This window comes from Bos indicus, chromosome 19, assembly GCF_029378745.1.
Source record: "Bos indicus isolate NIAB-ARS_2022 breed Sahiwal x Tharparkar chromosome 19, NIAB-ARS_B.indTharparkar_mat_pri_1.0, whole genome shotgun sequence".
NCBI classification, from domain to species: domain Eukaryota; kingdom Metazoa; phylum Chordata; class Mammalia; order Artiodactyla; family Bovidae; genus Bos; species Bos indicus.
The window spans coordinates 25,384,386-25,402,374 of NC_091778.1; the positions used below are offsets into that span (position 1 = coordinate 25,384,386).

Sequence of the window (17,989 nt, forward strand, 5' to 3'; positions counted from 1 at the left end):
ATGGCTCTGGCCAACCTCACCTCCCGCCCAGAGTTCCTCCTCCTCGGCCTGATGGACGGCACAGACATCCACCCGCTGTTGTTCCTCCTCTTCCTTGGCGTCTACCTGGTCAATGCCCTGGGCAACCTGAGCATGGTGGTGCTGGTGAGGTCCGACGGGGCCCTCCGCTCCCCCATGTATTACTTCTTGGGTCACTTGAGCCTCGTGGATGTCTGCTTCACCACCGTCACTGTCCCCAGGCTGCTGGCCGGCCTGCTCCACCCGGGCCAGGCCGTGTCCTTCCGGGGCTGCTTTGCCCAGATGTACTTCTTCGTGGCTCTGGGCATCACCGAGAGCTACCTGCTGGCGGCCATGTCCTACGACCGCGCGGCGGCCGTGTGCCGGCCCCTGCACTACGCGGCGGTCATGACCCCCGGGCGCTGCATGGCGCTGGTGGGGGCGTCCTGGGCCGTGGCGCACCTGCACTCGCTGCTGCACACGCTGCTCATCTCCAAGCTCTCCTACCCGCGCGCCACCCCCGTGCGCCACTTCTTCTGCGACATGACAGTGATGCTGAGCTTGGCCACCTCGGACACGTCGGCCGCGGAGACGGCCATCTTCTCCGAGGGCCTGGCCGTGGTGCTGACCCCGCTGCTCCTGGTGGCCCTGTCCTACGCGCGCATCCTCGCCGCGGTGCTGGGGGTGCGGTCGGCAGGGGGCCGGCGCCGCGCCTTCTCCACCTGCGGGGCCCACCTGGTGGCGGTGTCGCTCTTCTTCGGCTCCATCCTCTCCGTCTACTTCCGGCCGTCGTCTGCCTACTCGGCCCGCTACGACCGCCTGGCCAGCGTGGTCTATGCGGTGGTTACCCCGACCCTGAACCCTTTCATCTACAGCCTGCGCAACAAAGAAGTCAAGGGCGCCCTAAAAAGGGGGCTCCGATGGAGGGCTGCACCCCCAAGAGGTGTGAGGGCAGGTCTGGACTCACTGGCATCTCAATAATAATGATTACAGAACTCCACTCTCCCATCCCCCTCCTTTTTATAGCTTTCCAAAATCCGAGCAACGTTTAATCCCGCAATGTCTTATTTCTTGTTACATTAAAAATTAGATCTGAAGCCAACGGGACAAGATGTTTATTCAAGGGGATAGGGATAGAGCAATAAGCCAAAATCATTTCTGTATTGCCTGAATGTCTAAAATAGAGTCTACTTCTAAATTTTGGGAAAATGGAAGGGGAACAAGCAGCTGAGGAGGAAATGAATCTTGTGGAGAGGGCAGGGGGCAGGGGAGAGTGACCAGCAGCAACCCTGTGGGTGGAGAAGAAATCAGAGAAACAGAGAAGGTTTAAGGTTTTTTAAGTGGTTTTTTAAAGATGCCTTGCAATGTAGTCCACATCCCTACAGACTCCTTTTCTAGAAACTTTGGGAAAGAACTAGTTATTTAAAGAGATAAATATTCTGAGGGGCTTCCCTTGTGGCTCAGCTGGTAAAGAATCCGCCTGCAATGTGGGAGACCTGGGTTGGAGACCTGGGTTCGATCCCTGGGTTGGGAAGATCCCCTGGAGAAGGGAAAGGCTACCCACTCCAGTATTCTGGCCTGGAGAATCCCATGGACTGTAAGTCCTTGGGGTCGCAGAGTCGGACACAACTGAGTGACTGAACAATAACAACAAATATTCTGAAGGCAAAATAGTCAGCATTGAGAATATCAAAAAGAAATGACCACTCTCGTTTAATTTTGGAAGGAGTTTACTTGAGAAGAATTCCTTGGAAGTGGTTTGACAGTTTCTATCCAATTAAAAATGCTCATATCCTCTGACTGAGTATACCCATTTCTGAAAATATGTCCACAGAAACACAGCATAAGTCCACAAAAAGCATGTGAACCAGTAAATAAAATCGAAGCATTATTCAAAATAATAAAAAAACTGAAAACAACCCAAATGTCCACCAAGAATAGATTATTTAAATAAATTATGGTAAATAACATCAATTTAACAAAACATTACATAGCTTCTAGAAGAGTTACATGTCCTTACTTGAAATGATGAATTCAGAACATATTTTAAGTGATAATGAGAAAATGGCAGCTACAATTTAGTCCTATTTATTTATAATATATACAGTTAGTCTGTGCATAGAAAATAACTGGAAGAGTATGCCCCAGCTTTTAACTGCCATCATGGAGGGGGTGAAGAACAATGGAGGACCCACATATTCCACTTTATTACTTATTTCTTTGTTTGGCTATTTCGTGGTAAGAATGTATTATTTTCAAAATCAATAAAATTTTTTAAGAAGAAATGAAGTAAAAGTTGGCATTATTAGGAACACTTTTTTAAAGGTGAGATCTTTTAAGACATAAATTCTTTTCAAGAAACACATCAATGCATGCAAATCAAATCAATAGATATATATTCTCTATATCTAGCAGATTCAAGGCACTGAGTTAGGCACCAGACACTCGTAATATACTTGGTAAGAAAAGAAGTAAACAAAGAAAGCACCAGATAATTTCAGCATAATATTCCAAAGGAAAAAATCTACCTCAGAGTCATAAATAGACTTCAGTCTTTCTGTCTCTATTTGTGTTACCTTGGGCAATAGGTGAGCCACCACTTTAATGTCTATAAATTAAACAATTCATAACAGAACTCTGTGGTTCAATCCATATGATTTTAATTCAAAAGACGAATTCTCATCTAAAACATAGATACTACCTTGGACTTCCCTGACAGTCCAATGGTTAAGACTTCGCCTTCCAATGCAGGGAGTATGGGTTCAATGCCTAGTCAGGGAGCTAACATCCCATATGACTCATGGCCAGAAAAAAAAAAAAAAAACATATAAAAAAGAAGCAACATCGAAACAAATTCAGTAAAGACTCTAAAATTTTTTAATTAAAAGTAAAATAAAAATATAGATAGTACCAAAAGAAGTAGGGCTTCCCAGGTGGTGCTAGTGGTAAAGAACCTGCCTGCCAATGCAGGAGACTTGAGAGACTCAGGTTTGGTCCCTGGGTTGGGAAGATCCCCTGGAGAAGGGCATGGTTGCAAGATCCACTTCAGTATTTTTGCCCCAAGAATCCTTTGGACAGAGAAGCCTAGAGGGTTACAGTCCCTGGCGTTGCAAAGTGTAGGACACAACTGAAGTGACTTAGCACAGCACACGTCAGAAGTAATTAACTTGCCATTAACTGACAAATGATTGGTACAGTTAAAGGAAACAGAGATAATTTTAGAATGTGGTCATTAAATGGATGAATCAATCAACACCTGAAAATAAAATTAAAAACTGAATAGCAAGGGGGGAAATAATGCTCCTGGAGAATAAAGTTACAAGAGTAATACATAATAAATTGGAAGATATTCTTCATGGAGTAGACATGTTTGGCAGAAGTAAAGTACAGAAATGTTTGAGAAATTTGGATTTGTTTCTTAGAGAATTAGAAACTACTATACTGGACAGAGGAGCCTGGTGGGCTACAGTCCACAGGCTTGCAAAGAGTCAGACACAGCTTAACAACTAACAACAACAATATATTCCTTGAGTGCAATGAACACCAAAATACAGTGGTATTTATTCAAAATTGAATAATAGTCATTGAGTGTCCACTACACATCACGATGCATCACAATCAAGATTCAGTGACAAACCCAAGAGGCACAATGTAACCTGCCTGTAATGACATTTGGGGGAAACTCTTCTTGGGGGTGCTATGGACACTGCACCAGCAGCACCAAGCTTGGGTGCTACCTAGGCTGTTTAGACTACTACTCACTGTCAGTATTACACCTACTGTTTGAAAACATCCTTTAATCTTTAAAGTCACTGGTTGAAAAAAAAGCTAATTGTCCATTTTGAAAAGACTCTTCTCAGGGCTCCCTTTATGTCTTGATTCCTCAGGCTGTAGATGAAGGGGTTCAGCATGGGGGTCACCACAGTGTACATCACAGCCATGACAGTCTCTTTAACAGTAGAATTGTTAGATGAAGGGCAAAGGTAGAGGCCAATGATTGTCCCATAGAAGAGAGATACCACGGAGAGGTGGGAGCCACAGGTGGAGAAAGCTTTGTGGATACCCCTGGCAGAGCGGACCTTGAGGATGGAGGACACGATTCGTGCATAGGATGAAAATATCAACAGGAATGGAACAATAATGACAAGCCCTCCCAAGATAAAAATCACCATTTCATTTATCTGAATGTCAGAGCAGGCCAACTTTAGCAGAGCTGACATGTCACAGAAGAAGTGGGGGATCACGTTATCAGCACAGAAAGACAGCCGAGCCATGAGCACGGTGTGCAACAAAGAAATGCAGATGGTCAGCACCCAGGACAGCACCAGCAGGGAGAGACAGAGCCTGGGGCTCATGATGGCGGTGTAGTGCAGGGGGAAGCAGATGGCCACGTAGCGGTCATAGGCCATGGCCACAAGGAGGAAGCTCTCCAGGTCTGCAAAAAGCAGGAAGAAGTACATTTGTGTCAGGCAGCCAGCATAAGAGATGGACGGGATGTGGCTCTGCATGTCCTGTAACAATTTGGGCATTGTGACAGAGGAGAAGCAGAGGTCAGAGAAGGACAGGTTACTGAGAAACAAATACATGGGTGTGTGGAGGTGGGGGTCCAGGCAAATGAGGACGAGGATGAGAAGGTTCCCCAGGACGGTGGTAACATACATGGCCAGGAACAGAGTGTAGAACAGGTCTTGCTGATCAGGTCTAATGGGCAGGCCCAGGAGGAGGAAATCTGAGAAGACTGTTTGGTTTCCCATTTTCATGCTGCTTTTGGTTTACCTTTTGAAAATTAAGAACAATCTGTATGAAAGTATAAGCCTAAATATATATATATTTGTTGCAGAACTTTCAAAAATATTTTCATTAAATGCCCATAAGTCATAGCAGTTGTTTACTACTTTATTTGAAATCTCCCAAGTATGTAGATAAATATTTATGTAAAGGAAACAACAAACACATATGAAATTATGGGTCAAATTCAATCAAATTTCAAAATTCTCTATGAATGTTCCATAACAGAACTGTGGATGGGGTCAGAGCAACATGATCTGAAAGTAGACAGGAAGTAGAATAAGTCTGTATGCCTCTCACCTAGGGATACAAACAGTATAATGTCAACCAGAAAATTAGTCACCATCTTCACCACTCAGGAATGATGCTGATGGTGAGTAAGATGATGGCGCTTGTGGTAGTGATGACGATGGTGATGGTGATGATGATGACTGATGACAGTGGTAAGAAGAGCATGAAAACATTTGTCAGTGCTTGCTCTTGCTAAACACTGGGATCAAAGCATAATATGTACTGACTCATTTACTCTTCACAGCAACCCTATGAGATAGGTACTGTGTGTGTGTGTGTGTGCGTGTGTGTGTGTTAGTAGCTCAGTCGTGTCCAACTCTTTGCGACTCCATGGACGGTAGCCCACCAGGCTCCTCTGTCCATGTAATTCTCCAGGCAAGAATACTGTAGTGGTTTGCCATTTCCTTCTCCAGGGAATCTTCCTGACCCAGGGTTCAAACCTGAGTCTCCTGCATTGAAAGCAGATTATTTACCATCTGAGCTACCAAGGAAGCCCCTGAGTTGGGTACTACTATTTTCATTTTTTAGATAGAAAATAAATAACTTGCCGAAGGTCACATACCTATTAAGCAACAGATATGGGACTTAAATCCAACAGTCTAACTTCAGAGCTTAACTTTTAGCCAGGAGGGTTTCCAGAACTGGTTACACATTGCAGATGAATATATATTATTGAGAAAAAGTCTTACGGAAGAGAGCACAGGAAGAATGAGTTCTGAGAGTAAATTATTCTGCGAGAGGGAGTGGGAAATGTGTGGGGTTTTGTTGTAGTTGTATTTTGGCAGTGCTTGGTAGCTTGTGGGATCTTAGTTCCCTGACCAGGAATCAAACCCTGGCCCTAGGCAGTAAAAGCATAGAGTCCTAACCACCGGACAGCCAGGGAATTCGGGAAATGTTTTTATTTGTACATCTGAACATTAAAGAGAGATACTTGCAGTCAACTTCAAAGTACCCATAAATACAACCACCTTTTCCTTTTGGTCAGAGAACAGAGCAGGAGGGCAAACAAAAGTCTCGCCTTGGTGGACACGAACAAAAGCAGCAGAAACCAGAAAAAATGAGAGGCAAATAAACCAATTCAAGGAGTGGATAATTAAATGATCCTTGAACTCTCTCAGTCTGTGAATATCTCAAAAATTGTGTCTGGAATAATTGTGAGACATTGATCTTTGAAAGATTTATTTCCTTGCATCTCACATTCACTTCCCCCCATTCAGGTAGGTAGTCAGGTCTGTATTCATTGCCTCAGGATAGAGATGTGGGAGGAAAGCAGAAAAAGTCCACACGTTTTCCTGACTTTTATTTCCAAAAGCCTGAGCCCCAGAATGAGAACAGAATTTTCTGGCAAAGAAAAAATGATTTGGCCAGAATTAGGAGATGAAGTGAAGTTTTGTCCCAGCAAATCAGAAAGAGATTGCCTTGAGTTTGGGGCAGAGGAAGAGTGGGAGGATGCTCAGTGGACCCAAAGGACAGGGCACATCTGGTAGCCCAGATAGTGCGGATTTCCTCTCACTTATGAACTGAATTTATCCTGAGTTAAAGATATTAATATCAGGGCAGTTTGATGGAGGGTGAGGAAGACTGGCTTCACAGAAAGGGGCTACCAAGATGGTCTCTTTCTGTTTAGCTCACCCACAAGCAAAATATTCCGGAGCCCAGAGGAGTCAGATTCCATCATTTACTGACCCAGGTGGCTCAGTGGTAAAGAATCCTCCTGCCAAGCAAGAGATGAAGGTTTGATCCCTGGGTCAGGAAGATCCCCTGGAGAAGAAAATGGCAACCCACTCCAGTATTCTTGCCTGGTAAATCCCATGGACAGAGGAGCCTACAGTTCATGGGGTCGCAAGAGTCAGACACAACTTAGAGACTAAACAGTGAAAAACATTCGTAGTCAATCTTGGCAAGTTGCTGAACTTTTCCAACCTTATGCTCCACCATCGGTGAGTCTCATACACCTTGAAGAATTGTGGGTTTAGAGTGATGGTTGTATGCAAAGTATAACATACTCTCCAAACATATAGCTTATTAGTTCCCAATAGCAGCTTTGGTGATTCTCAACTACATTTGGAGATGGGAATCACTATTGAGGATGGAAAACAATGAGAATGATAACTTCTGAATCATCCAGCAGGAGCTGCACTATAGAATTAGGGTGTCCTGTTACCTGTTAAAGGAGATTTTAGAATCACTTGCAGCTTATCCAGCTTGTCTGAGTGTGGCTCCAGAGCCTGCTTCCTGTCTTCTACTTCCATGTCATACATTTCTAGCCAGAGGCTCTGCCGTTGTCTTCTGACTCCTCTCTCCTATGATGCCCTGACCCCTGGGATCCCTGGGTCCCAAAGAAACTCATTAATAACAAACCTAGTACTTGATCCCCCTTACTGAGCCATAGTTCTGAGCCACATTGCTGAGTAAGTCATGTCTAGGGACAGAATTCTGGGTTCACCCCAAGTCTGAGCTTCTCCAGGAAGCATTCCTTGATCATCACAGCCCACAATAATATCTACCTTCTCTATCTTCTGGGCTCCTACAACGGGTATCAGAGTCAAGTACTGTAGCATTTCATCACCATTATTTTATGTCATCCACAGATTGCTTCCAAATATACCAATCTTCTCTCCTCCAGTGGACTTTAAGCTCCATGGTGGCAAGTCATGTGTAGACAGATTCACCCAAGAAATAATCTATTAAATCATTAATGCATTCCTTCAAGAAATATTTACTGGGTAACTGCCATCCACCAAACACTGAGCCATGTGATACAGGGAAAACAGTGGCCAAGGAAGACATGGTCCCTGCCCTCTGGAAGCTTATTGTCTAGCTGGCAGACATCCCAACGAAACAAGCCACTATTGAGTGTTACAAATGTTATCATGGGGGGATACAGGATGTGATAAGGGTATATAGCAAGGCACCTAACCTTAACCAGTGGGTCAGAGAAGACTTTTCTTTTTAATGAATTTTAAGTGGTAGCTGAGGAGTCTTCCAGGAAAAGGAGATGAAAGTATCCAGAGAGAGAAAATGGTAAATGGAAAAACCCAGGGGTGAGAGAACCTGGAGCTTCTGACGAAATGAAAGAGTTTCCTTGTGGCTGAAATACAGTGCATGGGTTTGAAGGAGAGCAGAGGATGGGGGTCACTGGGAGAGGATAAATGTGAGTGATGTAATTTGGAAATTCCTCAAAAAGTCATATATAGAATTACTGAATGACCCAGACATTCCACTCCTGGGTATATACCTGAAAAATATTGAAATACAAATATATGTATATGAATGGTCATACTGGCACTATTCACAATAGCCCCCAAGTGGAAACAAGCATTCATTGATAGCTAGGTAAATAAATGTGGTGTATCCATACAATGGGATATTATTCAGCAATAAAAAATAAATGAAGTACTGATAAACACTACAAGATGGATGAACCTTGGAAACATTATGCCAGTCACAAAAGTCACATATTGTATAATTCTATTCACATGAAATATCAGAATAGGCAAATCCATAGAGAAATAAAGGATATTGGCAATTGCTAAGGGAAAATGGGTAGTGATTGTTAGCAGGCATGGGATTTCTTTGGGGGTAATAAAAATGTTTTAAAATTGTGGTGATGGTTGCACAACTCTGAATATATAACAATATTTAATTTTATACTTTAAGTGAGTGGATATTATAGTATATAAGTGGGCTTTCCCAGTGGCTCAGCGGTAAAGTGTCTGCCTGCAGGGCAGGAAACATGGATTTGATCCCTGGGCTGGGAAGATGCTCTGGAGAAGGGAATGGAAACCCTTTGCAGTATTCTTGCCTGGGAAATTCCATGGACATAGGAGCCTGGGGGTCCTTCCCTGGGGTTACAAAAGAGTTGGACATGACTTTGGGACTAAAACAAAAAATGATATATAATTAATACAAATAATTATGTTAACAAATCTCAAAGAACAAGCCTTTATCATTGGTGGAATTTGTATACAGATTGTATATTAAATATATATGTATTAATGTTAAATTTCTAAGACGTGATAATAGTATTACAGTCATATATGAGACTGTTCTTGTTTCTAGGAGCTCCTGAATGCTGAATTCTGTGGTTAAATGCCCTGATGTTTGAAAATTATTTCAAACACTATAATATATGAAAAATGAGAAAGGAAAGAAGAAAGAAATAAAGAATAATCAAAACAGGGAGGAAAGGAAGAGAGATTGGCATGTGATATAAACAAATGACATTGTGTTTCATTTTTTAAATCCATGAGTCCAGCAATATATCCTGCTTCTGTAATGATAATATTTATAGACCACAATATTGCAAATTGTTTTTTTCTTTTTTTATGCATAATTTTTTTTCTAATTTTATTTTATTTTTAAACTTTACATAATTGTATTACCACCCTGAACGCGCCGGATCTCGTCTGTTTTTTTCTTAATTTGTAGAACACACAAGTCACCATTTTTGCCTACATTGTATGTGTTTCAATTCTGTCGCTATATAAAAAAAAAAAAAGATTGATCTTACTAAAGTAGAGGGGGGAAAAGGAACAATGTTCTGAGATGTAATGGTAAAAGACTCTCTTGAAATGGAGAAAGAGGCAGACTTAAAAATGAAAGGGACTTGTGTTATGAAAAAAAATTGTAGCAAAAGTCATCTAATACAAAAACAATCTGATGAAATTTAAGTTTAGAGAAATAATCCCATGAGCTTCAATGGGGGAGAAAATGGTCATATGAGGGGTGGAGGGAAAAGGAGTAGTCAGCCTTACCTCAGATTTCTCCAGAGAAATTTTGAAAAATGGGAAAACAAATGTTCACAAAATTCTACACCTAACTAATTTACCCTTCAGATATAAGCATACATACAAAAGGAAAATCTAAAATACATAAAAATTCAATAAAATAGCATTCATGTACCATTTTTTAACTTTTAAAATGACTAGAGTATGTAACCCAACCAATCAAGGAATTAATTAAAATAAACAGCTCAAAAATTTAAAAGCCATAATATTAAAATAGCATTATGGGAAGAATTCTGTTTAACTTTACTACCAATAAAATAAGAAAAGTATGTTATGATAATAAATGCAAACAACATGGTTTATCTTTTAATGCTACTGCTGCTGCTAAGTCGCTTCAGTCGTGTCCTACTCTGTGCGACCCCAGAGATGGCAGCCCACCAGGCTCCCCGCTCCCTGGGATTCTCCAGGCAAGAACACTGGAGTGGGTTGCCATTTCCTTCTCCAATGCATCAAAGTGAAAAGTGAAAGTGAAGTCGCTCAGTCGTGTCCAACTCTTCACAACCCCATGGACTGCAGCCTACCAGGCTCCTCCATCCATGGGATTTTCCAGGCAAGAGTACTGGAGTGGGGTGCCATTGCCTTCTCCATATCTTTGAACAGCAAAGTTGAATTTAAGGCAAATGACATTAAACAGACCAAAATGCATTGCTATAATAAAAAAGATTAAAAGTTCCATTTGGAATCAGGTTAGAAGAGATGCTGTAGATAGGAGAATACACTATGGAAAAATGAGGTAAGAGTAAAATGATGTGAATATGTGAGTAAAGACAGATAAGTAAAAGGTACATAGATCAACAGAAGAGAAGAGAGTCCAGAAATAGATTCACCCATACGAAGTCAATTGACTTCACACACAGGTGACCTGGTAATTCAGTGGGGAAAGGGACAGTGTCCTTCAACAATTAAAAAACTGGGTACAATGAAAATGTCCATCAAAAGGTGAATGAATGAACAAACTGTGCCATATTTATACAGTGGAATACTACTCCATAATAAAAAGAAACCACTGAGGCATAGAATTATATAGCTAAATCTACAAAACATTGTGTAGTGCTAAATATACCAGATACAAAAGAGTACGTATAAATGATTCTATTTGTATGAACTTCAAAATCAGGCAAGCCTAATCTATAACTATAGAGATCAAATAAATAGAAATCAGATTGGTGGTCAGGGATGGGATTTTGATTTCAAAGGGTCACAGCAAATTTTGAAGTGGTGGAATTATTACAGCTTTGGATTGGGATAGAGGCTATATGAATGCTTGTACTTATCAAAGTTCATTGAGCTGTACATTTTACATGGGTATATTGTCTTGTATGTAAACTATACATCAAGAAAATTGAAATATACATGTGTGTGTACTCTTATTCCCGTATCCTTGTTCTTATCATAGAAGGTCAATTATTTATAAATTTGTCAATTATCAATTCAGTTCAGTGGCTCAGGCATATCCAACTCTTTGCGACCCCATGGACTGCAGCATGCCAGACTTCCCTGTCCATCACCAGCTCCCAGAGTTTACTCAAACTCGTGTCCATTGAGTCGGTGATGCCATCCAACTGTCTCTTCCTCTGTCACCCCTTTCTCCTCCTGCCTTCAATCTTTCCCAGCATCAGGGTCTTTTCAAATGAGTCAGTTCTTCACATCAGGTGGCCAAAGTATTGGAGTTTCAGCTTCATCATCAGTCCTTCCAATGAATATTCAGGACTGATTTCCTTTAAGATGGACTGGTTGGATCTCCTTGCTGTCCAAGGGACTCTCAAGAGTCTTCTCCAATACCACAGTTAGAAAGCATCAATTTTTCAGTGCTCAGCTTTCTTTATAGTCCAGCTCTCACATCCATACATGACTACCAGAAAAACCATAGCTTTGACTAGATGGACATTTGTTAGCAAAGTAATGTCTCTGCTTTTTAATATGCTATCTAGGTTGATTATAGCTTTTCTTCCAAGGAGGAAGGATCTTTTAATTTCATGGCTGCAGTAACCATCTGCAGTGATTTTGGAGCCCCCCAAAATAAAGTCTGACACTATTTCCACTGTTTCCCCATCCATTTGCCATGAAGTGATGGGACCAGATGCCATGATCTTAGTTTTCTGAATGTTGAGTTTTAAGCCAACTTTTTCACTCTCCTCTTTCACTTTCATCAAGAGGCTCTTTAGTTCTTCTTCACTTTCTGCCTTAAGTGTGGTGTCATCTGCATATCTGAGGTTATTGGTATTTCTCCCAGCAATCTTAATTACAGTTTGTGCTTCATCCAGTCCAGCATTTCTCATGATGTACTCTGCATATAAGTTAAGTAAGCATGGTGACAACATATAGCCTTGATGTACTCCTTTCCCAATTTGAAACCAGTCTGTTGTTCCATGTCCAGTTCTAACTGTTGCTTCTTGACCTCATCCAGGTTTCTCAGGAGGCAGGTCAGGTGGTCTGGTATTCCCATCTCTAAGAATTTTCCACAGTTTGTTGTGATCCACACAGTCAAAGACTTTGGCATAGTCAATAAAGCAGAAGTAGATGTTTTTCTGGAACTCACTTGCTTTTTCGATGATCCAGCAGATGTTGGCAATTTGATATCTAGTTCCTCTGCCTTTTCTAAATCCAACTTGAACATCTGGAAGTTCACGGTTCACATACTGTTGAAGCCTAGCTTGGAGAATTTTGAGCATTACTTTGCTAGCCTGTGAGACGAGTGCAATTGTGTGGTAGTTTGAGCATTCTTTGGCTTTGCCTTTCTTTGGGATTGGAATGAAAACTGACCTTTTCCAGTACTGTGACCACTGCTGAGTTTTCCAAATTTTCTTAAATTGTCAATTTTGTGGTCATTCAATTACCACTTCATGTTTTTTCCATTTGCTTTTCCCTGGTTAACATTGACTTGAGCATCTTTTCATATTGTTTATTCATTTTTTAATATAAATTTATTTATTTTAATTGGAGGCTAATTACTTTACAATGTTGTATTGGTTTTGCCATACATTGACATGAATCCACCACGGGTGTACATGTGTTCCCCATCCTGAACCCCCCTCCCACCTCTCTCCCCATACCATCCCTCTGGGTCATCCCAGTGTACCAGGTCCGAGCATCCTGTATCATGCATGGAACCTGGACTGGTGATTCATTTCACATATGATAATATACATGTTCCAATGCCATTCTCCCAAATCATCCCAGCCTTGCCCTTTAAAAGCTTCTCCACAACAAAGGAAACGATAAGCAAGGTGAAAAGACAGCCTTCAGAATGGGAGAAAATAATAGCAAATGAAACAACTGACAAACAACTAATCTCAAAAATAGACAAGCAACTCCTGCAGCTCAATTCCAGAAAAATAAACGACCCAATGAAAAAAATGAGCCAAAGAACTAAGCAGACATTTCTCCAAAGAAGACATACAGATGGCTAACAAACACCTGAAAAGATGCTCAACATCATTATCAGAGAAATGCAAATCAAAACCACAATGAGGTACCATTTCACGCCGGTCAGAATGGCTGCGATCCAAAAGTCTACAAGCAATAAATGCTGGAGAGGATGTGGAGAAAAGGGAACCCTCTTACACTGTTGGTGGGAATGCAAACTAGTACAGCCACTATGGAGAACAGTGTGGAGATTCCTTAAAAAACTGGAAATAGAACTGCCATATGACCCAGCAATCCCACTGCTGGGCATACACACTGAGGAAACCAGAATTGAAAGAAACACGTGTACCCCAATGTTCATCACAGCACTGTTTACCAGGACATGGAAGCAACCTAAATGTCCATCAGCAGATGAATGGATAAGAAAGCAGTGGTACATATACACAATGGAATATTACTCAGCCATTAAAAAGAGTACATTTGAATCAGTTCTAATGAGGTAGATGAAACTGGAGCCGATTATACAGAGTGAAGTAAGCCAGAAAGAAAAACACCAATACAGTATACTTATGCATATATATGGAATTTAGAAAGATGGTAACAATAACCCTGTATGCAAGACAGCAAAAGAGACACAGATGTATAGAACAGTCTTTTGGACATATTGTTTATTCTTGATGAATTTTCTCTTAATGTTCTTTATACATTTTTTTCTGTTCGGCTATCATTTTACTCTAATGCTATTTGTAGGAGTTCTCTGGATATTTTGAATTTTAATCTTGTGTCTATTAGACATGTTATAGTCTGTCTGTTCTCTTTCTTATTTTTTCATACTATTTTCATGTTTATGCAGTGAAATATGTCAAACTTCTCTATATCAAAATAAGTTTGTCAGTTTCCAAAAAATAATTTCATTGAGAATTTGATTTGATTGCATTGAATGTTTCTGAGGAAAACCAATGTTAAAATTTGAGATTTCAAAGCTTGTCAAAATGAACTGTCAAAATGAACTTGTCAAATGGATTCATTTTACTATACAAAATTGACTCTTCAAATGTAAATCAAAACTAGAATAAGGTATCATCTCACTGCAGTTAGAATGGCTATCATTAAAAAGTCTATAAATAATAAATGCTGGAGAGGGTGTGGAGAAACAGGAGCCCCTCCTACACTCTTGGTGGGAATGTAAATTGGTGCAGCACTATGGAAAACAGTATGCAGTTTCCTTAAAAAACTAAAAATAGAGTTACCATATAACCCTGCAGTCCCACTCCTGGGCATATACCTAGAAAAAATGAAAACTATAATTTTAAAAGATACATACTCCACAATGCTCACAGCAGCACTATTTACAATAGCCAAGACATGGAACCAACCTAAATGTCCATCAGCAGATGGATAGATAAGAAGATGTGATACAAACACACACACACACACACACACACACACTAGAATATTACTTGGCCATGAAAAGGAATGAAATACACAGATGAGCCTAGAGATTATCATTCTAAATGAAATAAGTCAGACAGAGAAAGACAAATATCATATAATATCACTTACATGTAGAATCTTAAAAAATGATAAAAATGAACTTATTTATAAAACAGACACAGACTCGTAGACACAGAAAAAAAACTGATGGTTACCAAAGGGGTCAGAAGGAGAGGGATGCCTTAGGAATTTGGAATTAACAGATATGATGACCCCAGATGGGTTGGAACCAGATGGTTGATGACATTGACTCTTGGTTACATCATCATCAACAAATCAGAAAACTGACCATGAGTGATCATGGACCCCATAACCCTGTCCCCAGCAAGTAATCCCTTCTTCTTTTCCCAATATAATCTCTGAGTAAGACTTGGCAAGTGGGAGTTGGTTCTTTGGGACATGATTTCACATTCTCCCCAGGATTGCGAACTTCCTCAATAAAGGAAGCTTTCCTTTTACCCAACACTTGTCTATCAGCATTGGATTCTTGAGCAATGAGGAGCTGAACTTGAGTTTGGTAACAAGGTCAAAAAAACATAAGGTAGACACAAAAATAAATCAGAGGGAGAGAAAAAGCTAAGATATACAATGATGTAAAAAATGTGCACAGGAAAGTGAATAGGACACATTTAGGGGAGGCTGGGAGGTTGTGAAGTGTGGATCTTATTTCACACTGATCTAAGAGCATAATTATTTTAAAATAATACCAGAATCAAAGCAAAGTTATAACTTAAAAAAAAAAAAACTCCTGCATTATATTAGTGTAAGCATGCAAAGTGTGAGTTTCATTTAAAAAGCTAATCTTACAATGTGCTTTTAGAGGGTCCCATAAGGAAGAAAAAGAGGAAGACCTTGCTACAAGATCATCAAGACCTCTTTCCCTAGTTCAACTAAGCAACTACACTTTACCTATTGAATGATTATGTTCTATGCCATTTTAACAAAAGTTTACATAGTGACAAAAAAGTCTGAAATAATATTTCAGTATTAATATATCTCCTACATAAAATTGTGTAGAAATACCAACCTTATCATCAAAGAGAGAAGTGAATTTTCTTTCTACAAATGACTCTTCTGAGAGCTCCCTTCATGTCTCTGTTCCTCAGGCTGTAGATGAAGGGGTTCAGCATGGGGGCCACCACAGTGTACATCATAGACATGACAGTCTCCTTAACAATGGAATTATTAGCTGATGGGCATAAATAGAGACCAATAATTGTCCCATAGAAGAGACACACCACGGTGAGGTGGGAGCCACAGGTGGAGAAGGCTTTGCAGATGCCCTTGGCAGAAGGGACCTTGAGGATGGAGGACACGATTTGTGCATAAGACATGATGATTAGTAGGAATGGGATGACGATAATGAGCCCTCCGACGAAAAATATCACCAACTCATTCACTCGAGTGTCAGAGCAGGACAGCTTCAGCAGAGCAGACAAATCACAGAAAAAATGGGGGATCACATTGTCTTCACAAAAATGCAGCCTGGCCATGAGCAGGGTGTGCAACATGGCATGGAACGTGGTCAGCACCCAGGGCAGCACCACCAGGAAGAGACAGAGCCTGGGGCTCATGATGGTGGTGTAGTGCAGGGGGAAGCAGATGGCCACGTAACGGTCATAGGCCATGGCCACAAGGAGGAAGTCCTCCAGGTCTCCAAAGAACAGGAAGAAGTACATTTGTGTCAGGCAGCCAGCATAGGGGATGGACAGGTCTTGGCTCTGCATGTTCTGCAGCAACTTGGGCATTGTGACAGAGGAGAAGCAGAGGTCAGAGAAAGACAGGTTACTGAGAAACAAATACATGGGTGTGTGGAGGTGGGGGTCCAGGCAAATGAGGACGAGGATGAGAAGGTTCCCCAGGACGGTGGTAACATACATGGCCAGGAACAGGGCGTAGAACAGGTTCTGATGCTCTGACTTGATGGGCAGTCCCAGCAGAAGGAACTCTGAGATAGTAGTTTGATTCCTTCCTGTCATGTTCTGTCTCCAGTATCTTTAGGAAGAAGTAATACTGTCCTTGAAAACCTGAATTTCAGAATGAACTTATTTCTATGATAAACGGCTCATAGGTGCTTTGTAAAACTATTTTATATTTTTCTCATCACAATAATTACAATCTTTACAGGACCCCAATTCTCTATAATTAGAATCTCTATCATTGGAAATGACTTATTTTCTTCATTTCTCTTTAACATGAAACAATATTCCACCTTACCTAAAACATTCTTATCCCTTAGCTTCTGAGACACATAATACATTGGTTTTTCCCATACTTGCCTGGTCAGACATCCTCAATACTCTACTGGCTTCTGTTTTGTCTCTATCTTCAACTTGATTGATGTTGCAGGGTTTTTTCCTAAACACTGTTCTCTTATAAGTTTATATGCCATCAGAAAAAGGCTTCCCAGGTGGTGCTAGTGGTAAGGAACCTGCCTGCCAATGCAGAGACAGTGGAGCCTGGAGGGTTACAGTCCATGGGGTTGCAGATTTGGACAAGATTGAAGCGACTGAACACACATGCACCAAGAAGAACTCATCTACTTCAATGGCTTGATTACCATTTAAACTTCAGTTGTAGATGTCTCTCTAAACCATATAATAATATACTCAATTGCTTGGGTAATATCTCTACTTGGATAGTACATCTACATCTTCAGTTAAACAGATTCCAAAAGAAACACAAGATCTCCCTTTGTGCCTCACCCAATTCCCTCCCCCTCTAAACTTCCATATCCCAGAAGAAGACTTCCAGGTTATCCAGATAAAGCTTGAGAGTCTTCTTTCATTTCCTCCTTCTGTTATCAATACCCAACATCTGTCAAAAAGATCTAGAAATTCTTTCTCCTTCAACCACTCCTTATCCACACTGTCACCACCTTAGATCAGCCTGACACCACATCTTGTTTGTACTATTGGAAAAATCTGTTTTGTGGAAAAAAAAATGCTACTGGAATATAGTTGATTTACAATGTTGTGTTAGTTTCAGGTGTATAGCAAAGTGAATCAGGTGTGTGTGTGTGTATGCGTGTGCGTGTGCGCACACATACTCAGTCATGTCCAACTCTGCAACTTCATGGACTGTAGCCCAGAAGGCTTCTCTGTCCATGGAATTTCCTAAGCAAGAATACTGCAGTGGGTTGCCATTTCCTATTCCTGGGGACCTTCCTGACCCAGGGATCAAACCCTTGTCTCTGGATATATATATATATATATATATATATATATATATATATATATCCACTCTTTTTTAGATTCTTTTCC

General features: G+C 40.9%; 3 protein-coding genes across 3 annotated transcripts; 1 reads left to right on the forward strand and 2 right to left on the reverse strand.

Annotated features, from left to right (window-relative positions):
* Window positions 1-978, forward strand: LOC109573223 (olfactory receptor family 1 subfamily R member 1 pseudogene). Its single transcript, XM_019980395.2, has one exon. The coding sequence runs from the start codon at window positions 1-3 to the stop codon at window positions 976-978; it is 978 nt and encodes a 325-aa protein (XP_019835954.2).
* Window positions 979-3,230: 2,252 nt separating this feature from the next.
* Window positions 3,231-4,757, reverse strand: LOC109573224 (olfactory receptor-like protein DTMT). The gene has a single exon (XM_019980396.2). It carries the CDS (start codon window positions 4,755-4,757, stop codon window positions 3,807-3,809), a length of 951 nt encoding a protein of 316 aa, XP_019835955.2. The 3' UTR covers window positions 3,231-3,806.
* Window positions 4,758-13,736: 8,979 nt separating this feature from the next.
* Window positions 13,737-17,385, reverse strand: LOC109573514 (olfactory receptor-like protein DTMT). Its single transcript, XM_070774409.1, has one exon. It carries the CDS (start codon window positions 16,703-16,705, stop codon window positions 15,761-15,763), a length of 945 nt encoding a protein of 314 aa, XP_070630510.1. The 5' UTR covers window positions 16,706-17,385; the 3' UTR covers window positions 13,737-15,760.
* Window positions 17,386-17,989: the final 604 nt, after the last annotated feature.

Coding starts and splice junctions, on each gene's coding strand:
- LOC109573223 (XM_019980395.2), top strand. CDS start 1: ATGGCTCTGGCCAACCTCACCTCCCGCCCAGAGTTCCTCCTCCTCGGC.
- LOC109573224 (XM_019980396.2), bottom strand. CDS start 4,757: ATGAAAATGGGAAACCAAACAGTCTTCTCAGATTTCCTCCTCCTGGGC.
- LOC109573514 (XM_070774409.1), bottom strand. CDS start 16,705: ATGACAGGAAGGAATCAAACTACTATCTCAGAGTTCCTTCTGCTGGGA.